This window comes from Anolis carolinensis, chromosome 5 (genome assembly GCF_035594765.1).
Source record: "Anolis carolinensis isolate JA03-04 chromosome 5, rAnoCar3.1.pri, whole genome shotgun sequence".
Taxonomy (NCBI): Eukaryota; Metazoa; Chordata; class Lepidosauria; order Squamata; family Dactyloidae; genus Anolis; species Anolis carolinensis.
In genome coordinates, this window is record NC_085845.1 from 100,896,006 (window position 1) to 100,917,795 (window position 21,790).

General features: G+C 42.4%; 1 protein-coding gene and 1 long non-coding RNA gene across 2 annotated transcripts in view; one reads left to right on the top strand and one right to left on the bottom strand.

The window, feature by feature from the left end:
* Positions 1-5,803: 5,803 nt before the first annotated feature.
* On the top strand, positions 5,804-17,059 carry LOC134299349 (uncharacterized). Its single transcript, XR_010006537.1, has 2 exons — positions 5,804-6,313; positions 15,591-17,059. It is a non-coding gene; the product is annotated as an uncharacterized LOC134299349 (long non-coding RNA).
* cd9 (CD9 molecule) overlaps positions 14,032-21,790 on the bottom strand; it is a 29,397-nt gene continuing 21,638 nt past the window's right edge. Inside the window, exons 5-8 of the mRNA XM_062981992.1 lie at positions 20,279-20,371; positions 19,119-19,208; positions 15,615-15,698; positions 14,032-14,393 (exon numbers count right to left, since the gene is read on the bottom strand). Of these exons, the coding sequence (XP_062838062.1) occupies positions 14,328-14,393; positions 15,615-15,698; positions 19,119-19,208; positions 20,279-20,371 (333 nt within the window). The 3' untranslated portion in view covers positions 14,032-14,327. The remainder of the gene's footprint in view (positions 14,394-15,614; positions 15,699-19,118; positions 19,209-20,278; positions 20,372-21,790) is intronic.

Below are 21,790 nucleotides of genomic sequence, written 5' to 3' on the forward strand. Positions count from 1 at the left end.
TCAAAGCACTGCTCACAAATGAGGCTGCACACTTAATCTCTCAGTGATTCTCTGCTCTTGTGCACTCCCAACATATATATATTTCCCTATGTGTAAGAATGGGTTCATTTCTATATAAAGAATGTGCTGGACCATTCTATAATTCCTCACGCTCCCTCAGAGAAGTTTAGCTCCTGCATTCTTACATCACATACTCATATATGCAAAAATAAAAAGGAAAGGAAAGGGAGAAAAGGAGAGGCTGGGCTTTTCAAAGACGTAATAATGCTTACCTTTGCACAGCTTTCAGCCAGAAGGATAAAATGTGCCTCCAGTAAAGTTCTAATCTCAATTAAAATTTGACTCAGTTGGTAGAAGTTGGTAGACAAAAAGATCTTCTAGCTATTTTGAAACAGGACAAAATAGTTATAACTTGCAATTTCTATAAAAATTCTCTTTGCAACACACATTTTCTGTTTTTCTTCTTCTGAAATATTTTATTGTATGAGTGATGTCTGTCCAGTTGGATTAGGTTTTAGGATGGTTTTACACAGCCATTTAAACCAAGCCAGGATCTGGATTAATGAGACATAGTTCGCTACAGGGCTTTTATACAAGAATCCCCGGAACTAGTTGAAGGCTAGGATGGTGGCCATTAGAGTTGTGAATAGAACTCGTTTTCCTTCGTTTTATCAATTCTTTTGTACTTTCGTTACCTTTGGGAGCATGTAACGGGAAGCTCCCCCCATGAAAATTACATAGCTCGACACGAAAGCAAGCAGGAGCCCGTCATTGGCTCTCCCTCTACTTTTGTGACCATGTGGCACTCCATGCCTCCTTGCCTTGGAAAGAGACCCAACACGGATACCTGCCTGCAGCCGAGTGCCTCCTCTAGAGTAAGAAAGTCAGAACTTGTCTTGAGAGAGTGTGTCGTAAGCAGCCCAGCACAGATGCCTGCCTGCAGCAGAGCGCCTCCTCTAGAGTGAGAAAGTCAGAACTTGCCTTGAGAGAATGCATGTGTGGTGTGCATGCATGGGCCCTTGAGAGGGTGCTTGCATCTGCCTGCAATTGAGTTTCTTTAGAGTAAAAAAGCTTAAATGCCTAAAATGACAGGAAGGGGAGCCCACCCCCACTCATAATGGGTTGATGGAAAATTGATCTTTTGGCACCCCAGAGCAAAAACAGATATCTGTCCTCCCGATTTCAGAAGGCTCCCAAAAAATGGATCAGGGCCCCTACCGAAAGCTGGGACATGAAACGGGTCATGGTTTACCCCGAAAGCACAACCCTAGTAGCCACAAAGACTGTGGATCAATCTGAATCAGGAATATTTCGTTTCTTTCTTCGTTCTTCAGATGCACTGATGGGCATTGGCATTTTTTTTTTCGTGTCAGGAGCAACCTGAGTTGCTTCTGGAGTGAGAGAATTGGCCGTCTACAAGGACGTTGCCCAGGGGACGCCCGGATATTTTGATGTTTTACCATCCTTATGGGAGGCTTCTCTCATGTCCCTGCATGGAGCTGGAGCTGATAGAGGGAGCTCATCCACACTCTCCCCGGGTGGGATTCGAACCTGGCAGCCTTCAGGTCAGCAACTGGCATGACCAACAGTGATGGCCAGCAGCATGTCTGATTCAGATCAGTGCTAGAACAAGACAAGGCACAGCAACAAGGAGGTGGAAAGCAGGCATTTCCATTGAAAAGCTGTGATTTTAGGGTGGGGCGGAGCAGAGAGATGTTTGCTTACCTTCCACCGAGCTGTGTTTCCAGGATTTTCAAATGCATCTGCACTTGCCCTGTCCTGACTAGTCCTCCTCATTTCTCTGTCTCAGGTCCAGCTTTGCATTGAATATATATTGATCAGCTGCAGCAGATTTTATAGCTTATTCTGAGATTTCTGGTGAGCTTTTTAAATATGCTGTTTCTGGCTGGATGTGTGCTGCAATGCGTAATGGGGGTGTATGTTTTGTGGCCACCCCCAACATCAAGTTGACTTCAAATTGCATTTTAATGCCCATGTGGAATTGCTCTTAGGTATCAAGTTAAGTGAATTCTATATAGTGGTGTCTCTGAAGTCTTGCTTTCCACTTGAAGGATTCATTTGCCTAATGTCATACCAAGAAGTAAGGTTTATTGGAGACTGCTGAATTGGTATCGGCCATGCCAGCCAGAAAAAAACAAAACAAAAACAACTAACCACTCCCTCTCCCTTTCAACTGGTACACAGAAGTAGGCACCACACCCTTGGGTGCATGGGATTTGAAGAAAATTCTTTGAATAGTCTGTGGATTTCTCACCAACTGGGATAATGACATTAGAAGTATGTCAACACTCAAACCTCCATGGCAACATTCGCCTAGGGCTCTTCCAGACAGGCCCAAAACGCTTTTTACCTCAGTCATCCAAATGACTCGTCAGGTAAAAGTGAATTAATGCAGAGTAAATTGAGTTTTTCCAGATTACTCCATATTCATTAAACACTAAAGATCTGGACCTTAACCTAGGTTCTGGGTCTTTAGAGGTGAGGGCCCTGTGCGGACCGAGTCCCAGGACTGCTTTTGCAGTCTAAATCAGCACTTAGGCTTGGGAAAGTGACAGGGACAGTGGGACCAATGTCTGTCTTTAGAGGAATTGGGGCAAATAATATCACTAATACACTAACATATAATAAGAGCCCAAAAACTGTGTGTCTAGGTCAGTGGTTCTCAACCTGGGGTCCCCAGATGTTTTTGGTCTTCAACTCCCAGAAATCCTAACAGCTGGTAAACTGGCTGAGATTTCTGGGAATTGTAGGCTAAAAACATCTGGGGACCCCAAGTTGAAAACCACTGGTCTAGGTTATGCATTTGAATTGGTGTCTACCTCTGATCACTGCAGTTCTGTTGTCATCTTCACTTGCTTCTCATCCTGGTTTGGGTGTATCTGCTTCTTATCTCAACTGCTTCTGACCTTATTCTTGTCAGTCAGATGGGCAGGTGAGATTTCCTAATTGCTGTTCACCTACCACCTCCACGGGGACTCCAGTATCTCCATCATCCACTAGTCTTCTGAGGACAAGGCTTTCAGGTCAAGTGATGGATCTGGATATTCAAGGCAACTCAGGTGCTAAGATAAAATATCTGCTTTAGGCACTTTTCCTTATTCTGGCATCTATTCTGATCTTATAAGTAAACATATCTAGGGGAAGACTGAAACTATAGCATTGCCAAGGATACAGAATAGCTATTTATTTCAGTTTTAAAATAAAACTTAAGGCCCGTCTATATTGTCATATAATGCAGTTTCAAACTGCATTATATGGCAGTGTAGATGGGCCTTGTGTTCTGATTTCTGTATCACTAGGTTCATGGGCATCAGGGTTGTTGCGCAAGAGTTGGTCTCATTCATTTGGGGATAAGAAGTCTTTTTCTTGCGTGGTGTGGAAGTGGTAATAAAAATAAAACAGTAAAAATATTGTAACTTCTCTGCTTGGTCCAGCTTAACTGAACTCCCTTAAAAAATCCAATTCTGATTCTGCACTTGTCCCCTGAATTTTGGATATCATGGGGAATTGGTATCCAAAACCATGCCTAAAACCTTAATCAGGGATTTGGTTATTTGAGCAATGAAGGATCCCCATTCAATCACTCCCATTACGCTGTATCTCATCTGTTCCTGGGTCTGAACCTGGGTCTTAGCAGATGTCATACAATAATCTGGTCATGGTTCTGTTCAACCTCTGGATTGGTCAATGATCATGAAAAGGTACTTAAATCACTGATACTTTGGCATTCATCAAAGTCAATCTAAAGACTTTCAAATGATATGCATATCAGGGTTGTTGTATCTGTGATTGGGCTCCAGGAACCCTCGGAATTTTCCAATGCCTTTCTTATGAACTTTTCTTCTGGCAGCTAATAACAAAAGCAGCATCTGTTTTCTTTCTCTTTCTTCCATTGTTTCAGTTTCATTTCCTTTTTATGGAACACATCCCTGTCAATGGCCATGTAAACCTCTCAAAGTCCTTTTCACTTTCAAAGCCAACATAATGTCTTTATATGCCCTGTCCTTACATAAATCACATACTGCAGCTACCTGATTTCCATTCTTTATTATTCTCAGTCTTGTGAATTCCTTCTAAGATACACAGAACTTCAAGACTTCAGAACTCAATGCAATATTTCTGTGGCTCTTTAATTTAGATTAGCAGGATAGATCTGAAACTTATGAACCCAAACCCCCCCCCCTCCCCCTCCTCCTCATTCAACTGATGTTTTTCTCACATTCTCCAGTAAGTGGAGAAAATAAATAAAAGTATATACCAGGGGCAGGGCCGGTTGTTACTAGGCGGCCGCGGACGCGGCCGCCTCGGGCGCTGGCTGCTAGGGGCGCCATTCGGGCCTGACTTCCTGGTCGCGGCCGGCGATCGCCCGGGCGGTCGCCGGCCGCGACCAGGAAGTCAGGCCCGAATGGCCTAGCTGTGCTGTGCGCGTGCGCACAGCACAGCTAGGCCATTTTGCCCTTAGTAACAAACTAAGGGCAAAAATGGCTTCTCTGGCTGTGCGCATGCGCACAGCCAGAGAAGCCATTTTTGCCCTTAGTTTGTTACTAAGGGCAAAATGGCCTAGCTGTGCTGTGCGCACGCGCACAGCACAGCTAGGCCATTCGGGCCTGACTTCCTGGTCGCGGCCGGCGACCGCCCGGGCGATCGCCGGCCGCGACCAGGAAGTTCCTGGTCGCGGCCGGCGATCGCCCGGGCGGTCGCCGGCCGCGACCAGGAAGTCAGGCCCGAATGGCCTAGGTGTGCTGTGCGCGTGCGCACAGCACACCTAGGCCATTTTGCCCTTAGTAACAAACTAAGGGCAAAAATGGCTTCTCTGGCTGTGCGCATGCGCACAGCCAGAGAAGCCATTTTTGCCCTTAGTTTGTTACTAAGGGCAAAATGGCCTAGCTGTGCTGTGCGCACGCGCACAGCACAGCTAGGCCATTCGGGCCTGACTTCCTGGTCGCGGCCGGCGACCGCCCGGGCGATCGCCGGCCGCGACCAGGAAGTTCCTGGTCGCGGCCGGCGATCGCCCGGGCGGTCGCCGGCCGCGACCAGGAAGTCAGGCCCGAATGGCCTAGGTGTGCTGTGCGCGTGCGCACAGCACACCTAGGCCATTTTGCCCTTAGTAACAAACTAAGGGCAAAAATGGCTTCTCTGGCTGTGCGCATGCGCACAGCCAGAGAAGCCATTTTTGCCCTTAGTTTGTTACTAAGGGCAAAATGGCCTAGGTGTGCTGTGCGCACGCGCACAGCACACCTAGGCCATTCGGGCCTGACTTCCTGGTCGCGGCCGGCGACCGCCCGGGCGATCGCCGGCCGCGACCAGGAAGTCAGGCCCGAATGGGCTATCTGCGCTGTGCCCGTGCGCACAGCGCAGATAGCCCATTCGGGCCTGACTTCCTGGTCGCGGCCGGCGATCGCCCGGGCGGTCGCCGGCCGCGACCAGGAAGTCAGGCCCGAATGGCCTAGGTGTGCTGTGCGCGTGCGCACAGCACACCTAGGCCATTTTGCCCTTAGTAACAAACTAAGGGCAAAAATGGCTTATCTGGCTGTGCGCATGCGCACAGCCAGATAAGCCATTTTTGCCCTTAGTTTGTTACTAAGGGCAAAATGGCCACGCTGGGCGGGGGCGGGGCCAACTGTGGCCCCGCCCCCCTCACTAATCGCCCTGGCCCCGCCTCCCACGCAGCGTGGGAGGCGGGGCCAGGGCACGCTGGGCGGGGCCAGGGCGCGGGTGGCGGGGGCGCTTTTCAGCACCCCCGCTTCCCATTAAAAAATATCTCCGGCCGGCCCTGACCAGGGGTCCCCAAACTGAGGCTGGATGTGGCTCTCCAAAGTCATTTACCTGGCTCCCACCTTAGGATTGCCCTCTATCTGAAACAACTTGAAAGCACACAACAATGACAATCCTAATTAACCTGACTCTCATCTGCCAAAAGCAGGCCCACACTTCCCATTGAAATACTGGTATGTTAAAGTAAAGGTAAAGGTTTCCCCTGACGTTAAGTCCAGTCGTGACCGACTCTGGGGGTTGGTGCTCATCTCCATTTCTAAGCCGAAGAGCCGGTCTTATCCATAGACACCTCCAAGGTCATGTGGCCGGCATGACTGCAAGCAGCGCCGTTACCTTTCCACTAGCGTGGTACCTATTGATCTACTCACATTTGCATGTTTTCAAACTGCTAGGTTGGCAGGAGCTGGGGCTAACAGCAGGCACTCATTCCGCTCCCGGGATTTGAATCTGGGACCTTTTGGTCTGCAAGTTCAGCAGCTCAGCGCTTTAACACACTGTGCCATCAGGGGCCCCACTGGTAAGTTTATGTTGGTTAAAAATGTTACTCATTTTAAATATTGCATTGTTCTTCCATAGTTTTTTTTTCCCCCCAATACAAATAAGATACGTGCAGTGTGCATAGGAATTCATTCATGTTTGTTTCAAACTATAATCTGAATCCCCAACAGTCTGAGAGGCTGTGAACCAGTCCTCGGCTTTAAAAGTTTGGGGACCACAAGTCTATGCTGTTTGTTTCTTGTTTTTCTCATTACTATTGGGTTGAATGGAGCAGCTTCAAAGAGGTTCATGGTGGGACTTAATCAACCCCCTTTTTTCCAAACTCCCCTCCCCTTTTGGTAGAGGTTGGGTCCCCACAGCAGCAAATTATCATAAACAAACAGCAAAAAGGGCAGATATACACATGTGCACATCTTTCCTAGCAACTGGTTGAGTGAAAAAACATAGCACAAAACAAAAGCTGGAAAAAATGCACATCTTCTGCCACTGCCACCCCCTCAAAGGAATGACTCACTAGCAACCAAGCTCTTTTATACACATGCTGAGTCGCAGCTCCCAAGCACACACCCTGGGCATGCACAAACATGCCAATTGAGAAATAAAGGCCCCTTCCACACAGCTATATGAGATCCACATTGAACTGGATTATTTGGCAGTGTGGACTCAGATAATCCAGTTCAAAGCAGATATTGTGGATTATCTTCCTTGATATTTGAGGTTATATGGCTGTGTGGAAGAGCCCAAAGACAGTGTCCTTTTATAAAAGTGGAACTCTTTGCCTTGTAGTGTGGTGAAAGTTCCTTCCCTGGAGACTTTTAAACAGAAGCTGGATGGTCACCTGTCAGGGGTGCTTTGATTGTGCTTTTCCTTGCATGGCAGGGGGTTGGACTAAATGGCCCATGTGGTCTCTTCCAGCTCTATGATTCAAAGGAGACCAACAAGATTACACTCATTTTCCTTTCACATGGCTCTTGAGTAGAAGAAAGAGAAAATCAAGAATCTATTGAATTCCATTCAAATTCTAGAGTGAAGAGGAGAAGCCAGGAAGACATTTCCATCTTGACTTCTGTGCCATCAACTAGAGGCCCCTCCCCCCAGTAACATGCTACGCTAATAATATAATACTATATATACATATAATATATAATATACAATAATATATTTTTTTTGTGTCAGGAGCAACCGGAGTTGCTTCTGGAGTGAGAGAATTGGCTATCTGCAAGGACGTTGCCCAGGGGACGCCTGGATGTTTTGATGTTTTCCCATCCTTGTGGGAGGCTTCTCTCATGTCCCCGCATGGAGCTGGAGCTGATAGAAGGAGCTCATCCGCGCTCTCCCCAGGTGGGATTCGAACCTGGCAGCCTTCAGGTCAGCAACCCAACCTTCAAGTCACAAGGCTTTTATCCCCTAGGCCACTGGAGGCTCCACAATAATAATTAATATATTGTATATATACATAATATTGATAATAATATTATAATGTAATACAATAGAATACTAATAATGCAATATAATAATAATAATTTTGTATTATATATTACGTGTAATATATAATATTACAGTATAGTGGTATAGTACAATATAGTAATATATATTGCTAATATTGTGCTATGCTAATAATACAATACATTGTAAATATTATTTGTAAGCCACCCAACCTTCAAGTCACAAGGCTTTTATCCCCTAGGCCACTGGAGGCTCCACAATAATAATTAATATATTGTATATATACATAATATTGATAATAATATTATAATGTAATACAATATAATACTAATAATGCAATATAATAATATTAATTTTGTATTATATATTACGTGTAATATATAATATTACAGTATAGTGGTATAGTACAATATAGTAATATATATTGCTAATATTGTGCTATGCTAATAATACAATACATTGTAAATATTATTTGTAAGCCGCAGGATATAAATGTAGTAAAAAATAAATACATACATACATACATACATAAATTGTCTAGATCTGGATTCTGTAAGGTAAAAGTGGTCCTTTCCTGTGTCATGGCCATCAGGTTCAGATTCACTACAATGATCCCAAGAGGCCATTGTCTGTTTCATAGAATCAAAGAGTTGGAAAACACCTCACAGGCCATCCAGTCCAACCCCCTGCCAAGAAGCAGGAAAATAACATTCAAAGCAACCCTGACAGATGGCCACATTTAAAGACCCCCGACAAACTGCTGTTGAGCCAGATGTCCCCCATTCTATATCTTTGCATTTCATTTTTCTGCCTAAGTGAAGTATCTTGCATTTGTCGCTGTTGAACTTCATTTTGTTAGTTTTGGCCCATCTTTCTAATCTGTTAAGATCGTTTTGAATTCTGCTCCTGTCTTCTGGAGTGTTGGCTATCCCTCCCAATTTGGTGTCATCTGCAAACTTGGTGATCATGCCTTCTTACCCTTCATCTAAGTCATTAATAAAGATGTTGAACAGAATGGGGCCCAAGACGGAACCCTGCTTATGACACTCCATTCGTCACTTCTTTCCAGGATGAAGAGCAAGCATTGATGAGCACAGTCTAGGTTCTTTCACTTAACCAATTACAGATCCTAACCGTAGTTTTGCCTAGCCTACCTTTGGCTGGTGTGGGGGGAACTGGGAAGCTTGAAGGTAGCAGAGCCGTGTCATTCTGCACAAAAGTTTCAAATTTGTTCATACAGAGATTTGCCCCCACCTCTCTCCTGTTCTGAAGGACACATTCTAGGACAGCGGATATTTTGCTGTTTTTTTTTCTCTTGGCTTTCAGCCTTTTCATTCCATTGTGTGTAACTTTTGTGATGTAAACCCTACCTCTTGTTTAGAGCCCCGGTGGCGGAGTGTGTAAAAGCACTGAGCTGGAGACCAAAAGGTCCCAGGTTCAAACCCCAGGAGTGGCCGCTGTTAGCTCCAGTTTCTGCCAACCTAGCAGTTCGAAAACATGCCAATGTGAGTAGATCAATAGGCACTGCTCCGGCGGGAAGGTAACGGCGCTCTATGCAGTCATGCCGGCCACATGACCTTGGAGTTGTCTACGGACAACGCCGGCTCTTTGGCTTAGAAATGGAGATGAGCACCAACCCCCAGAGTCAGACATGACTGGACTTAACGTCAGGGGAAAACCTTTTTAACCTTTACCTCTTGTTTTTACAGTCAGCCTCCAGTCACTAACATCCTTCCTACACACACCGTGTAGAGGCCTTTCAATCAGACCTCTCCAGACCCCATCTAGATCCCTCCCCCACTTTTCTGGGGGAGGTGCATGTTGAATCTGGGAGCGGTGCCAAAAGTTGTTTGGCGGCAAATCTACTTTCCATCTGACTTTTGCACTGTGGTACGGTCTCCACCCTATTGGCATTTACTGGAGATTGCATTCCAGCAGGACATTTACAGAGGGCATGGATTTTCATGAAACATACAGCATCGCAAATGTTCTATTAGTCTCTCCCCTTCTTCTTTGGTGATTTTGCTCCATTTCTATAAATGTTAGCTTGCTTGAAAGTTTTTTACATGTCTGTTCTCATTTATTTAGATAACCTCCCATTCCTCCTCCTGATTACAACTGTTGGAAATAGTGTCTCCAATAATTCATTTTTCAGAAACTTCCAACCTTTGTGAACTCCTTTGTCTTTTAGTATTCCTGACCATGGAATCACACCCAGTGTTCTCCTAAATCACACCTTACACTGAGGGCTGTGGGAAGGACGTCAAAGGTTCTGTGGGCAGGCTTCTGGCCATGTGGCCCAAAAAACTTTAGCCTATTTTAATTTTGGCCCATACCAAAGTTGTGCAGGTTTGTCCTAAGTTGCTTTGTCTGTTGTGGTAAGGTTGTTTGCTTGCATGGGCTCTAGAGATGGCACTTTCTCTAGAGCAGCTCCAAAATTATGGAATGAGCTGCCAGAAGAAATTGGAGCAGCCCCCTCTTTGGTGTCTTTCAGAAAAGGAGTCAAGACTTTCCTATTCAACAAAGCTTTAGCAATTGAGTTTACTGAGTTCTTGCTTCTATGGTTATTTGAATCCTTGATGGAGTATATTGATTTGGATTTGTAATTTTATGTCGGTTTGTTTATCTTTTGGTTCTGTCTTATGATGTTGTTTATTATGTTTACTATATTTAACTTGGAGCCTCCCATGGCTCAGTGTGTTAAAGCGCTGAGCTGCTGAACTTGCAGACCGAAAGGTCCCAGGTTCAAGCCCGGGGAGCGGAGTGAGCACCCGCTGTTAGCTCCAGCTTCTGCCAACCTAGCAGTTCGAAAACATGCAAATGTGAGTAGATCAATAGGTACCACTCCGGCGGGAAGGTAACGGCGTTCCATGCAGTCATGCCGGCCACATGACCTTGGAGGTGTCTATGGACAACACCAGCTCTTTGGCTCAGAAATGGAGATGAGCACCAATCTCCAGAGTAGGACACAACTGGACTTAACGTCAGGGGAAACCTTTACCTTTACCTTTATATTTAACTTTGTTGTATGGTGTTTTTTGACAATTGAATGTTTTTTAAGTTCATGTTGGAAACCGCCCTGAGTCCTCTCGAGGAGATAGAGCGGTATATAAATAAAGTTTTATTATATATTACTATTATTTGGGGATTTTAGATGCATTTTATTGAATCCAATTTTACCACCTTTTATAGATTTTATTACTTTTTATGGCATTTACTACTTTTATGTCTTGTTTTATGAATGGTTTATGTTAGGATGATGTTTTAACCATGTTGTAAGCCGCCTTAGGTCCAACTGGAGAAAGACAGGGTAAAAATGCCCAAAATAAATAAATGACTTGCTTGCTTGCTTGTCAGCACTGTATTGCTGTATTGTGTCTTGGAGGTCTTGTGTCTGTGGGGTTAAGGCTATTACACTATGTAACAACATTTGAAACATTTTCAGTTCCTTGTTTGAAAGTTATATTTCCTGTTTAATTGTATGATCCTTACTTTGAAAGTAGTTGTTATACTCCAGAAACTTCATTTTTGTGGTGGCCACAAGCTATGTTGAATTGGTTAAGAGACTGGGAGATATTCATTGATAAACTATAGCAAAACCTATTAGGAAATGACATTTATAATCCAGGAACTAAAATTGTGTTACATAGTGTTATGTGAGCTGAGAAATGCTTGTGTGTGAACTCCTCAACTTTTTATTGTTCTCTTGTCCTAGGTCAGTGGTTCTCAACCTTCCTAATGCTGGGACCCCTTAAGACTGTTCCTCATGTTGTGATAACCACAACCATAAATTATTTTTGTTGCTACTTCATAACTGTCATTTTGCTACTGTTATGAATCGTAATGTAAATATCGGATATGCAGAATGTATTTTTATTCACTGGACCAAATTTGGCATGAATACCCGATACGCCCAATTTGAATACTGGTGAGGTTGGGGGGGGGGGGGGGGAATTGATTTTGTCATTTGGAAGAATGTAGTTGCTGGGATTTATAGTTCACCTACAATCAAAGAGCATTCTGAACTCCACCAACAATGGAATTGAACCAAACTTGGCACACAGAACTCCCATGATCAACAGAAAATACTGGAAAGTTTTGGTGGGCATTGACCTTAATTTTAGAGTTGTAGTTCACCTACATCCAGAGAGCACTGTGGACTCAAACAATGTTGGACCTGGACCAAACTTTGCAGAAAGGCTCAATACGCCCAAATTTGAACACTGGTGGAGTTTGGGGAAAATAGACCTTGACATTTGGGAGTTGCAGTTGCTTGGATTTATAGTTCACCTACAATCAAAGAGCCCCTTGAATCTCACCAACTATAGAATTGGGCCAAACTTTCCACACAGAACCTCCACAACCAACAGAAAATACTGGTCTTTGGCAACTCCTCTGAACCCCCTTCACAACCCCCCCCCCCAGGGATCCTGATCCCCAGGTTGAGAAACGCTGTCCTAGGTCATGTAGAGACCTGAGCACATGATTTCAGGAAGTCAGGATATTTGCTGAGAAGACAAAAGTCAGGGACTTTGTTAAGGGAAGTACTAGTAGTCACCAGATCTCTACATAGTTCTGGTTTGGCAATCTGAAATGGCTGACGGGGGTGTTTTGCATGACATTTAGTGAGGGACTTGTGAGAAAATCCCTCTATGGCATTCAACTTGAGAAAACTCTTCCACAGGGCTTCCAGTCCCTCTTGGAGGGGTGGATTCAGACAGTGATACTTTGGGTGACTTTTTGACACCCTAGCCACTACTTTGTGGTGTCCCTCAGGGCTTCCTTTGATTTCCCATGCTATTTAATATTTATGAAACTACTGAGTGAGTCATCTTGAATTTGGAGGTTCAGTGTTCCCAGTATACTGATGATAACCTCCACAATCTCTCTTTTTCATCAAATTCCAAGGAAGCTGCCTCCGTGCTAAACCAGTGCCTGCTATGGTTGTAAGAAGGTAATATTTAATCAAGACAAGACAAATGTGTTTCTGGGCATTTAAAAGGCAGATCAGGGGAAAACAAGTCAGTCTGTGCTAGATGGGGTTACTTGCCCTGAAATCTCAGATTTCTAGTTCGGGCAAACTCCTGGATTCAGAACTGAGCATGATGCCTAAAATTCGGTGGTGGACTGCACAGTTATCACCAGATATCACCAGATATTCTGGCTACAGTGAAGCATGCATTCGTTTACATCCAGCATGGATTACTGTAACACATTCTACATGGGTCTGACTTTAGCAACTGTTTGGAAATGTTGCTAACACTTAGGAAGAGGGGATGGTACCTTGGGTAAAGTCAAATACAATGCTTAGGAATTTAGGAAGCGAGCTGGAAGTTATTTTGATGGTTTCCCCCTTTCTGGATAACATCAGGCAAAATTTCTGGCTAACATAGAGACTGTTCCAGTCCAGCTTACCTATCTGAACACATCTCCCTTTATGAACCAGTTTGAGCACTAAGATCTGATGGGGAGGTCCTGCTGTCAGTCCCACCGCCTTCGAAAGCACAATTGGCGAGAATGAGGGACAGAGCTTTCTAGGTGGTGGCCCCTTGGCTGTGAAACTCCTTTCCTAGTGAAATCAGATCGGCTCCCTTCCTCTTGGCATTTAGGAAACAATTTAAGACTTGGCTATTCAAATAGGCTTTTAGAGAGTGACAGAAATGCAATCTAACGTCCTCTCACAACATGGTTGGAATTGAAGCAGCTCAATTATGATTAAGGATTGGTGCAATGTGGTAATTGTGTATTGGATTATGTTTAATGTTACTGGTTTAAATTGTTTATGTCTACTGTTCTAATGATTTTATGTTATATTTTTAATAGTTATATGATTGAGACATTGAATGTTTGTCTAAATATATGCTGTATATTTACTCCACTCTGAGTCTTCTGAAGGGTGAGAAGAGCAGAATATAAATTAAGTAAATATTTATTTATTTACCACAGTTGTATCCCACCTTTCTCAACCCCAAAGGGGACTTACAAAGGCAACAATTAAATGCTGCATGTGTACATCCATACATCAATGAATAAACAAAAACATTTAAACCATCCAATTAAAACATAACATTAAAACAAGAATTAAAATCACGTAATTCAGGTCATTTTCCAAGGTCTATTACTGTCATGTTGAACAAGGGTTTGAGCTGCTCTCATAAGGAAGAAAATCTGTAGCACTGTAAGGGTTTCGGTATTTGTCTTAGAAGACTCTCTAAAACATTGTATAAGAAAGCAAGTCAACTTCTCTCACAACAGAATCAGTACACTGAAGAGGAAATAAAATTTAAGGAGTTATGTGTTGTTAAAACTTTATTAAGTATCAAATATTCTTCAATACAAGTTACAATGCCAGTTGTAAGTTTGAAGAAAGAAAAACAATTTTAGAGATAAAAACCTTATATACAAGTTGTTGGTAATTTTTCAATAGCAGATTCCTTTAAAGTTTTTATAAACATCAGCAAAATTTAAGAACATCAGTATGAAATCAATAATTAAATATACATATTAATTTAAGAACTGCCTTTAGGAATGCTGATTTAATAGTCACAAATTCCTTGTATACAGGAATGGGGCCCACCGAGATGGTGTTAAATCATTTCTCTGCTTCTACGAACAGCACAGCAAAGGATCATGCTGAAAATCATACCAAAGATCTGAAAAAGAAACATGTGCAGAAAATTACTTCAAGAGATTGATACAGATCAGCGAGACAAAAATGGTGTGATCTTTGATGTTTGGAATTACAGTAGAGTCTCACTTATCCAACATAAACAGGCCAGCAGAATGTTGGGATAAGAGAATATGTTGAATAATAAGGAGGGATTAAGGAAAAGCCTATTAAACATCAAATTAGGTTATGATTTTACAAATTAAGCACCAAAACATCATGTTATATAACAAATTTGACAGAAAAAGCAGTTCAATATGCAGTAATGCTATGTAGTAATTACTGTATTTACGAATTTAGCACCAAAATATCACGATGTATTGAAAACATTGAGTACAAAAATGCATTGGATAATCCAGAATGTTGGATAAGCGAGTGTTGGATAAGTGAAACTACTGTAGTTGTGACTGAAAACATAGTGATTCAGCCCAATAAAGATCTGTCAACAAACACACATTTTTGTTGTTGCATTGCCAGCCTGTGTCATAAATCTTAAAAGTGACTCACATTGCAAATATAAAGCAGATTAATGAGTCCAGCACAACATAGCTAAATGGCACTATATTGTTTTGTAAAACTAGTCAATGTCAACATTTGTAAGAAGTCCTTAAAGGAGAAGGATCTTCTTATATTAAAGCATCTGTGGGTGCCTAGGTATTTTGGCCTACAACTCTCAGAACTTTCAGTTTACCAGGTGTTAGGCTTTTTGGGAGCTGAAGGCCAAAACATCTCGGGACCCACAGGTTGAGAACCACTGTATTAAAGGCTAGAAGGCAGTCCAATGGGCATACTATAGAAATCTAGCCAAAATTGCCCATGCATGTTGAAATAACTTTTCCCAGATCCATGTTTCTGATGCTTGCATTCATTCCAGCTCATCTGGACATTAATCTGCCTTGACTACAACCTGGTGCTGTTTCCTTAAATAAAATCTGTACACAGCACTTTGCATCCTAAGCGCCCAATCCGGCCACCATGAAGAATTTACTTGCCCTTGACTCTAAATATCATTCACACCCGTCAACTGTTCAACACTACAAAAAAATTGCAAGGCTTCTTGTGTTTTTAGATTTCTAATTTACCCATGTGCTATCTATAACCCATCAGTTTAGGGATGCCATGCTTCCTTTACATGTTTGAATAAATTAAGAATTACTTTTTATTATATCACATTTCTCCATAGGTAAAGGTAAAAGGCACAACGTACCATCACCACGCCAACAACAATGCCCACTGCTCCAATCACGTTCAGTTTTGTGGTGAAGAAGTCGTCAATAGCTGCATGACATGACTAGAAGAGAAATTATAATTACAATACTGGACAACGAAGACTTTGCTAGATTTTTACTAGATCATGAAGCATACATCTCATTGATTATGTTGATCTTATGCCCAACCTAAAGGTTTATATGTGATGCAGTCCGGCCTTAGTGTCCCTCTCACTAGGTGTCTCCCAAAACACTTCCTTTAGTGATGCACCTCATGTTCATGGGCAATTCCCATGTCAAATAAGCAAAACAGGAAGAAGAGGACAGGAAAGACGAAGGGGGAAGCTTGCACTGTAGGATTAATTTTCTCTGTGCAAACTGAACCAGTTTGTCCATCCTTGGCAAAAATGTGAGAAATGTTCTGCCAATAATTGTTTGTTGCTTCCATGACTAACGTTTCAGGGCAGTGAAAGCTGCAGAACAAGTTTCACAGAGCAGCAGCACAATACTGCTTTGAGAATGCAACAAGGGGGCGGGGTCAAAGGCATTTCAAGCCAAGATTTATCACCCATCTGAAGGCTCAACTCAAATTTTGTTCTTTCAACTGTGGAACAAAAAGTTCACTATAAGGCAGTCTGGCCACTAAAACACAAAGCAGCTATTGAGAATTCTATAATCATGTCTACTGTAGGAAAAAGTCAGTGCAATGTCTATATTCCATGGCAGCTCCTTAAGTCATCCAAGCTATGCAGAATAACTTAGATGTCTGTATTTAATGGGAAAGTATCTGAAAAAATAGATAGGAAGTAAGTTTGAAGCCCTCCCAAGACCCACAAGGAAATAGCCTTTTCTTTCTTCCCATATGTCTCCTTTATGTCCCCACTTTTAACTAGTGTTATCCCAACTATAGGAGTCCTTGGTGGTGCAGCAGATTAAACTACTGAGCTACTGAACTTGCTAACTGAATGGTTGGCGGTCCGAATCCTGGGAGCTCCCACTGTTAGCCCCAGCTTCTGCCAACCTAGTACCTCGAAAAGATGCAAATGTGAGTAGATCAATAGGTACCACTCCAGCGGGAAGGTAATGGCACTCCATGCAGTCATGCCAGCTACATGACCTTGGAGGTGTCTATGGACGACGCCAGTTCTTCATCTTAGAAATGGAGATGAGCATGACTAGGCTCAATGTCAAGGGAAAACTTTTACCTTTTTACACCAGCTATATCACCCAGAGCCAGAAAGTCACACTCATTCTGCTTTTTTGACTCTTCTCAGAAACTGATATAATGAACCATGATTGAGATTTGTGTCCAAAAGGGCCATGGGAAACAATCATATTGTGTAAATGGACAGGAAGGGGCTAGAGGTAACAGATATGGAGGTAATATTTTCATAGTTGACAGCTCAAAGAATGAGCAGAAAATAAAGTAGCTCAGAAAGAATTATTTTATTGGCTAAGGTCACATTCATTTCAAGCTTCTATTTACTCTAAATGTCCTTTTATTATTCCTCCAGCACTCTGTTCATGTTAAATTCTAGATAAAGGCCAATAAAACTGATGTTCAAATGGTTATATAACATCTACAGCAGGCACGAACGAACGAGAGAGAGGCCACAATGTTGGTACTGTACTAACAACACTGTAGATCGGACATGGGCAAACTTCGGCTCTCCAAGTGTTTTGGGCGCCAACTCCTAGATATCCCAGTCAGCTTACCAGCTGTTAGGAATTGTGGGAGTTAAAGTACAAAACACTCAGAGGGCCAAAGTTTGCCCATGCCTTATCTACAGGGTTGTAAATACAATACCAACATTGTGGCCACTCTCTCATTCTTCAAATTATAGCTCAAATCAAGTTTAATCCTTTCATAAACTGTTTGTCTGAAAATCTTTCCTCCTCCATTTCGTCCCTCTCTTCTATTCCTGAAATATAGACTTCATGTACTTTGCACTGTAAAGAAGACTACAGCAAAAATGATGCCACACGCATATCCATCATTGGGTCAGACAGTAAGCTGAATGTTCCATTAGTTTTTTAATGTCCAATGGCAAAGCTTGAAACCTAAAAAACTAGGATGAGGCCTGTGTAAATTTAATTTGCATTAATTTACAAGGCTAGCCTTTTGGAATAAACCCAATGGCACACACACACAAAAAAAGAACTACCTTTTGTGGCATGACAAAAATCTTCATAGGTGGGCTTCTGGAACAAACTCTGGGTGCCATGGCTTGTGTTGCTGGGAATGGGACTCCCCTTAGGGCTAGAATGGGGACATCTCAAGGTTTGAGAGAGAGCATCCTCCATTTTAAAATGACCAGAGCGAGCGGCCATGATAATTTGGATTGCCTTCAGGTTTAGGTGCTGGCCCAGGGGTGGTAGGTTGAGATGGCCTTGGGATTATGACTATCCACCTATCAATTAGGAGGATTTAAGTGCCTCTTTTTTTGCAGATTGCAGTAGTTACAATAAGTTATTAAATAGAATGGTCAAATGTTGGTCCATTTATATCATACACATGTTGTCTGACCTCTTTATTTTGTGATAAGAGTGCAAAAAGAGGTGATTGGTTAGTTTCCCTCATTTTTACAAACTAGTATAGTTTTTTTTCATGTCAGGAATGACTTGAGAAACTGCAAGTTACTTCTGGTGTGAAAGAATAGGTTGTCTGCAAGGACGTTGCCCAGGGGATGCCCAGATGTTTTACCATCTCATGGGAAGCTTCTCTCATGTTCCTGCATGGGCAGCTGGAACTGACAGACGGGAGCTCACCCTACTCCCCGGATTCGAACCGCCAACCTTTTAGTCAGCAGTCCTGCCGGCATAAGGGTTTAATCCATTGCACCACCAGGGGCTCCAGATAGTATAGTTAAGGAAGTAAAGAAGGAAGATATTTCTTAAGGTTCTGTTCAACTATCCTTAACTAACTTAACTAATTCAATAGTATAGTTAAGGATAGCTGAACGGAATCTTAAGAAATATTTTTCACCATTCTTTTTCTCCACGCCACCCATGTTTCTGAATAGTTGCTCACTGACAGGATTATGAAAGTCTTGCATTCATGCATCTCCAAATTTCAGATGTACCCATGCATACATAAACAGTTGTGGGGTGGGGAGGAGACAGGACATAGGGGATTGCCATCCCATGTATCCGGGTTACCTGAGCCTGGGAAAAGTAGGATGGCAGTCAAGCCAGTTGTGGCTGGTTCTGATTAGGATCCAGTCCAACTGGTTTTACTGCCTTTAAGTTGGGGGACAACCTGAATCCTAGGTCAGGATTTGGGATTTTTCCTGACTTTGTTGTGGCCAGGGTAAAGCCACATTAAGCCACCACAGGGCTGATGCAGTTACACACTAACTAACCTAATTGGTCAGTACAGATGATTCCAGAAATAAGTCCATAAGCCTTTGATGAGTGTCAAAGAGTTATATTAAACTCAATGCATAGTTACACACAGAGGTAAAACATAGACTTTTTCAGTGCAGAGGATTATTCATACGTACCTGTAATTTAAGCATTTCAGAAAGATCTTGTTTGGGGCAGGTGTCTAGAAATGCCGCCTCAATAGCTCCAGTATAGCCACAGCAGTTTAGCTACAGCATGCAAAAAAAAAATTAGAAAAAGGAAGTTGCAATTCAAAAGGAAATTTTCTGGAAATAGTTAACTAATCTACACTGACCATTTCATGCAGTTCAAAGCTAGCATCACTGCTGCAGCTAGACAACAAAATCCCACAAAAGGCTGTAAAAGGATGCCCTTAATGTGCATCAGTCATATGTGAGCTATGGAACCACCATCAAACTGGTTCCAGAATTTCCTATGTAATCATATGAAGAGTGAACCCACTTTCTTCAATACCGGTTTGCAACTGACTTAAGGAGAGTGTAGCTATGCCCTAAGTCAAAATACCCAAAGTAGGAGAGCTTTGTCAAGTAATTTTAAGGGTTATGTTAAGACTTACCTGTAGAAAATCCTGGAAAGTACTGAAGTCTTCTGCACAATAGACTTCTCAAGAACTCATTAAATTATGATAAGTCTTTTATCTTGCTGATATCCAACTAATGCACATGGAACCCCAGTCCTATGTAAATAGCCACTACAACTCTGATCTAAACTGTTGCAATGCTGATAGAAACCTCAGTGATCCAGTTGGGGATTACTAATTGGATAAAGCTTTCTTGCTTATCCATTTCCATAATTATGGATATTTTATAGCCCAAATGTCCTACCTTAAGAGCACTCTTTATCTAACTCTGCAGTCCTTGGCCCCTCATTTTTATCCCTTAACCTTCTTCACAACCTACCAGTTATCATACTTTTAAAAGGATACAAAAAAAGAAAAAAGTGAATGTTGCAAAAAGTTTCTTAAAAAGTAGCAGTGCAGCATAAAAAAGAGGAAGAGAGGGGGAGAAGAAAAGGAACATCGCAACAAATTTAAAACTAACAGTTTTTTGTTTTTGCATGAGTGTTTTTGATATAAACCCACTTCTATACTGAATCTGAAGTGGATTTATATTATGTTAATGCTTTTTGTGGATGTAACATCAACTACAGAGGATGTTGGGAAGGAAAAGGGAAACTCAAGGAGTAAAAAAGCAGTAACCCCATCTTTTATAACGGCAAAGTGTAAAGACAAAAAACCAGCATAAGAGAACTGACTTACTGCATGTTGAAGAGCTCTCAGAGTTTCTTTGGCAGAAGGTTCACTTCTTTTTTTATATACTGAATCATAAAAATTCTTCACATTATCAGCAACCTAAAAAAATGAGAGATAAGAATTCATCTCAGGAATGACCAAATGTCAATTATATTTTTTAATAAGAGAACCACTGAAATATGCTTCCTAATCTTGAAAAAGAAAAACATGACCCTCCCCCCCCCCCCAATTTGCTCCTCAGGTCCCATGCAGATCTAAGGGCCCTTCCACACAGTCATACAACCCAGAATATCAAGGCTGAAAATCCCACAATATCTGCTTTGAATTGGGTTAACTGAGTCCACTCTGCCATATATTCCAGTTCAAAGCAGATAATGTGGGATTTTACTCAGCTGTGTGGAAGAGGCCTAAGACTAAACTATCACTATATCTGAATGACTGAACTAGGAGAGGACAAACCTCAGTGAATCTGGGGGCAATTTCTGCCCCAGGTTCTTCTAGCAGCCTTTGAGTTGCCAAAACGCTTTAAAAACACTAGAAGTGACTGGGTCTTTGGTTTTGAGAAACTGATTTTTGAATGTTAAGCAGTATGAAGAGGAGGGGGCTATTAACAATTCGAGCAGGGAAATCAAACTGTTTTATTACCAGAAAAAGGGTGACCCGGGGAATGGGGTCATGAGTTACAAGACAGCCTTAGGGTGGACTACAGCTTAAGGAATGTAACATCATGGATATACCATATATACTCATGTATAAGTCAAGACTTTTTAGTAAATAAATCAACCCCAAAAAACCTAGGCCAGCCTATCCATGGGTGAGTGTGAGTACTGTACCTTAACATATATCAAAAAAGGAAAGAGTCATGAAAGAGAAGTTTTGTCAATTCTGGAATAACCTGAAAGAAGCACATTCTCCCTCTATTTCAGTGACTGTCAACCTGTGGGCCCCCAGGTGTTTTGACCTACAACTCCCATAAATCTAAACCAGTTTACCAGCTGTTAGGGTATCTGGGAGTTGAAGGCCAAAACATCTAGGGACTCACAGGTTGAGAACCACTGCTCTACTTTCTCCATCATGGTACTACTTCTGGCTTTTTTGCCTGCCTGGGAGGGAAACGACAGCAGTGGCCAGGGGCAGCAGTCCCCTTAAGGTGGGATCAGAGGTTTCCCTTCTTCCCTGAATGAACCTCAATTTATCCATGGGTCATATAAAAATCTGTAACTTTGACTCCAAAACTAATACACAAGGTCGACTTATACAACAGCAAGTGGAGCTCCATCAAACACAGTCACAGTGTTACTTTCTACCTGAAGCCGACTATAGCTAAAACTATTTTTTCACTTCTACAACTTGCACTTCAGAACAGATATTAAAACAGTCCTCCACCTTGTTGAGAACAGAGTTTAACTTGGCAGATGTTATGATTGAGCCTCATGGCTCTGTTACTGACAGACGTGGGCGTAAGACTCCTCGAGAGTCAGATACTCTCGAGGAGCGAGAGAGAAAAAGACTGCGAGA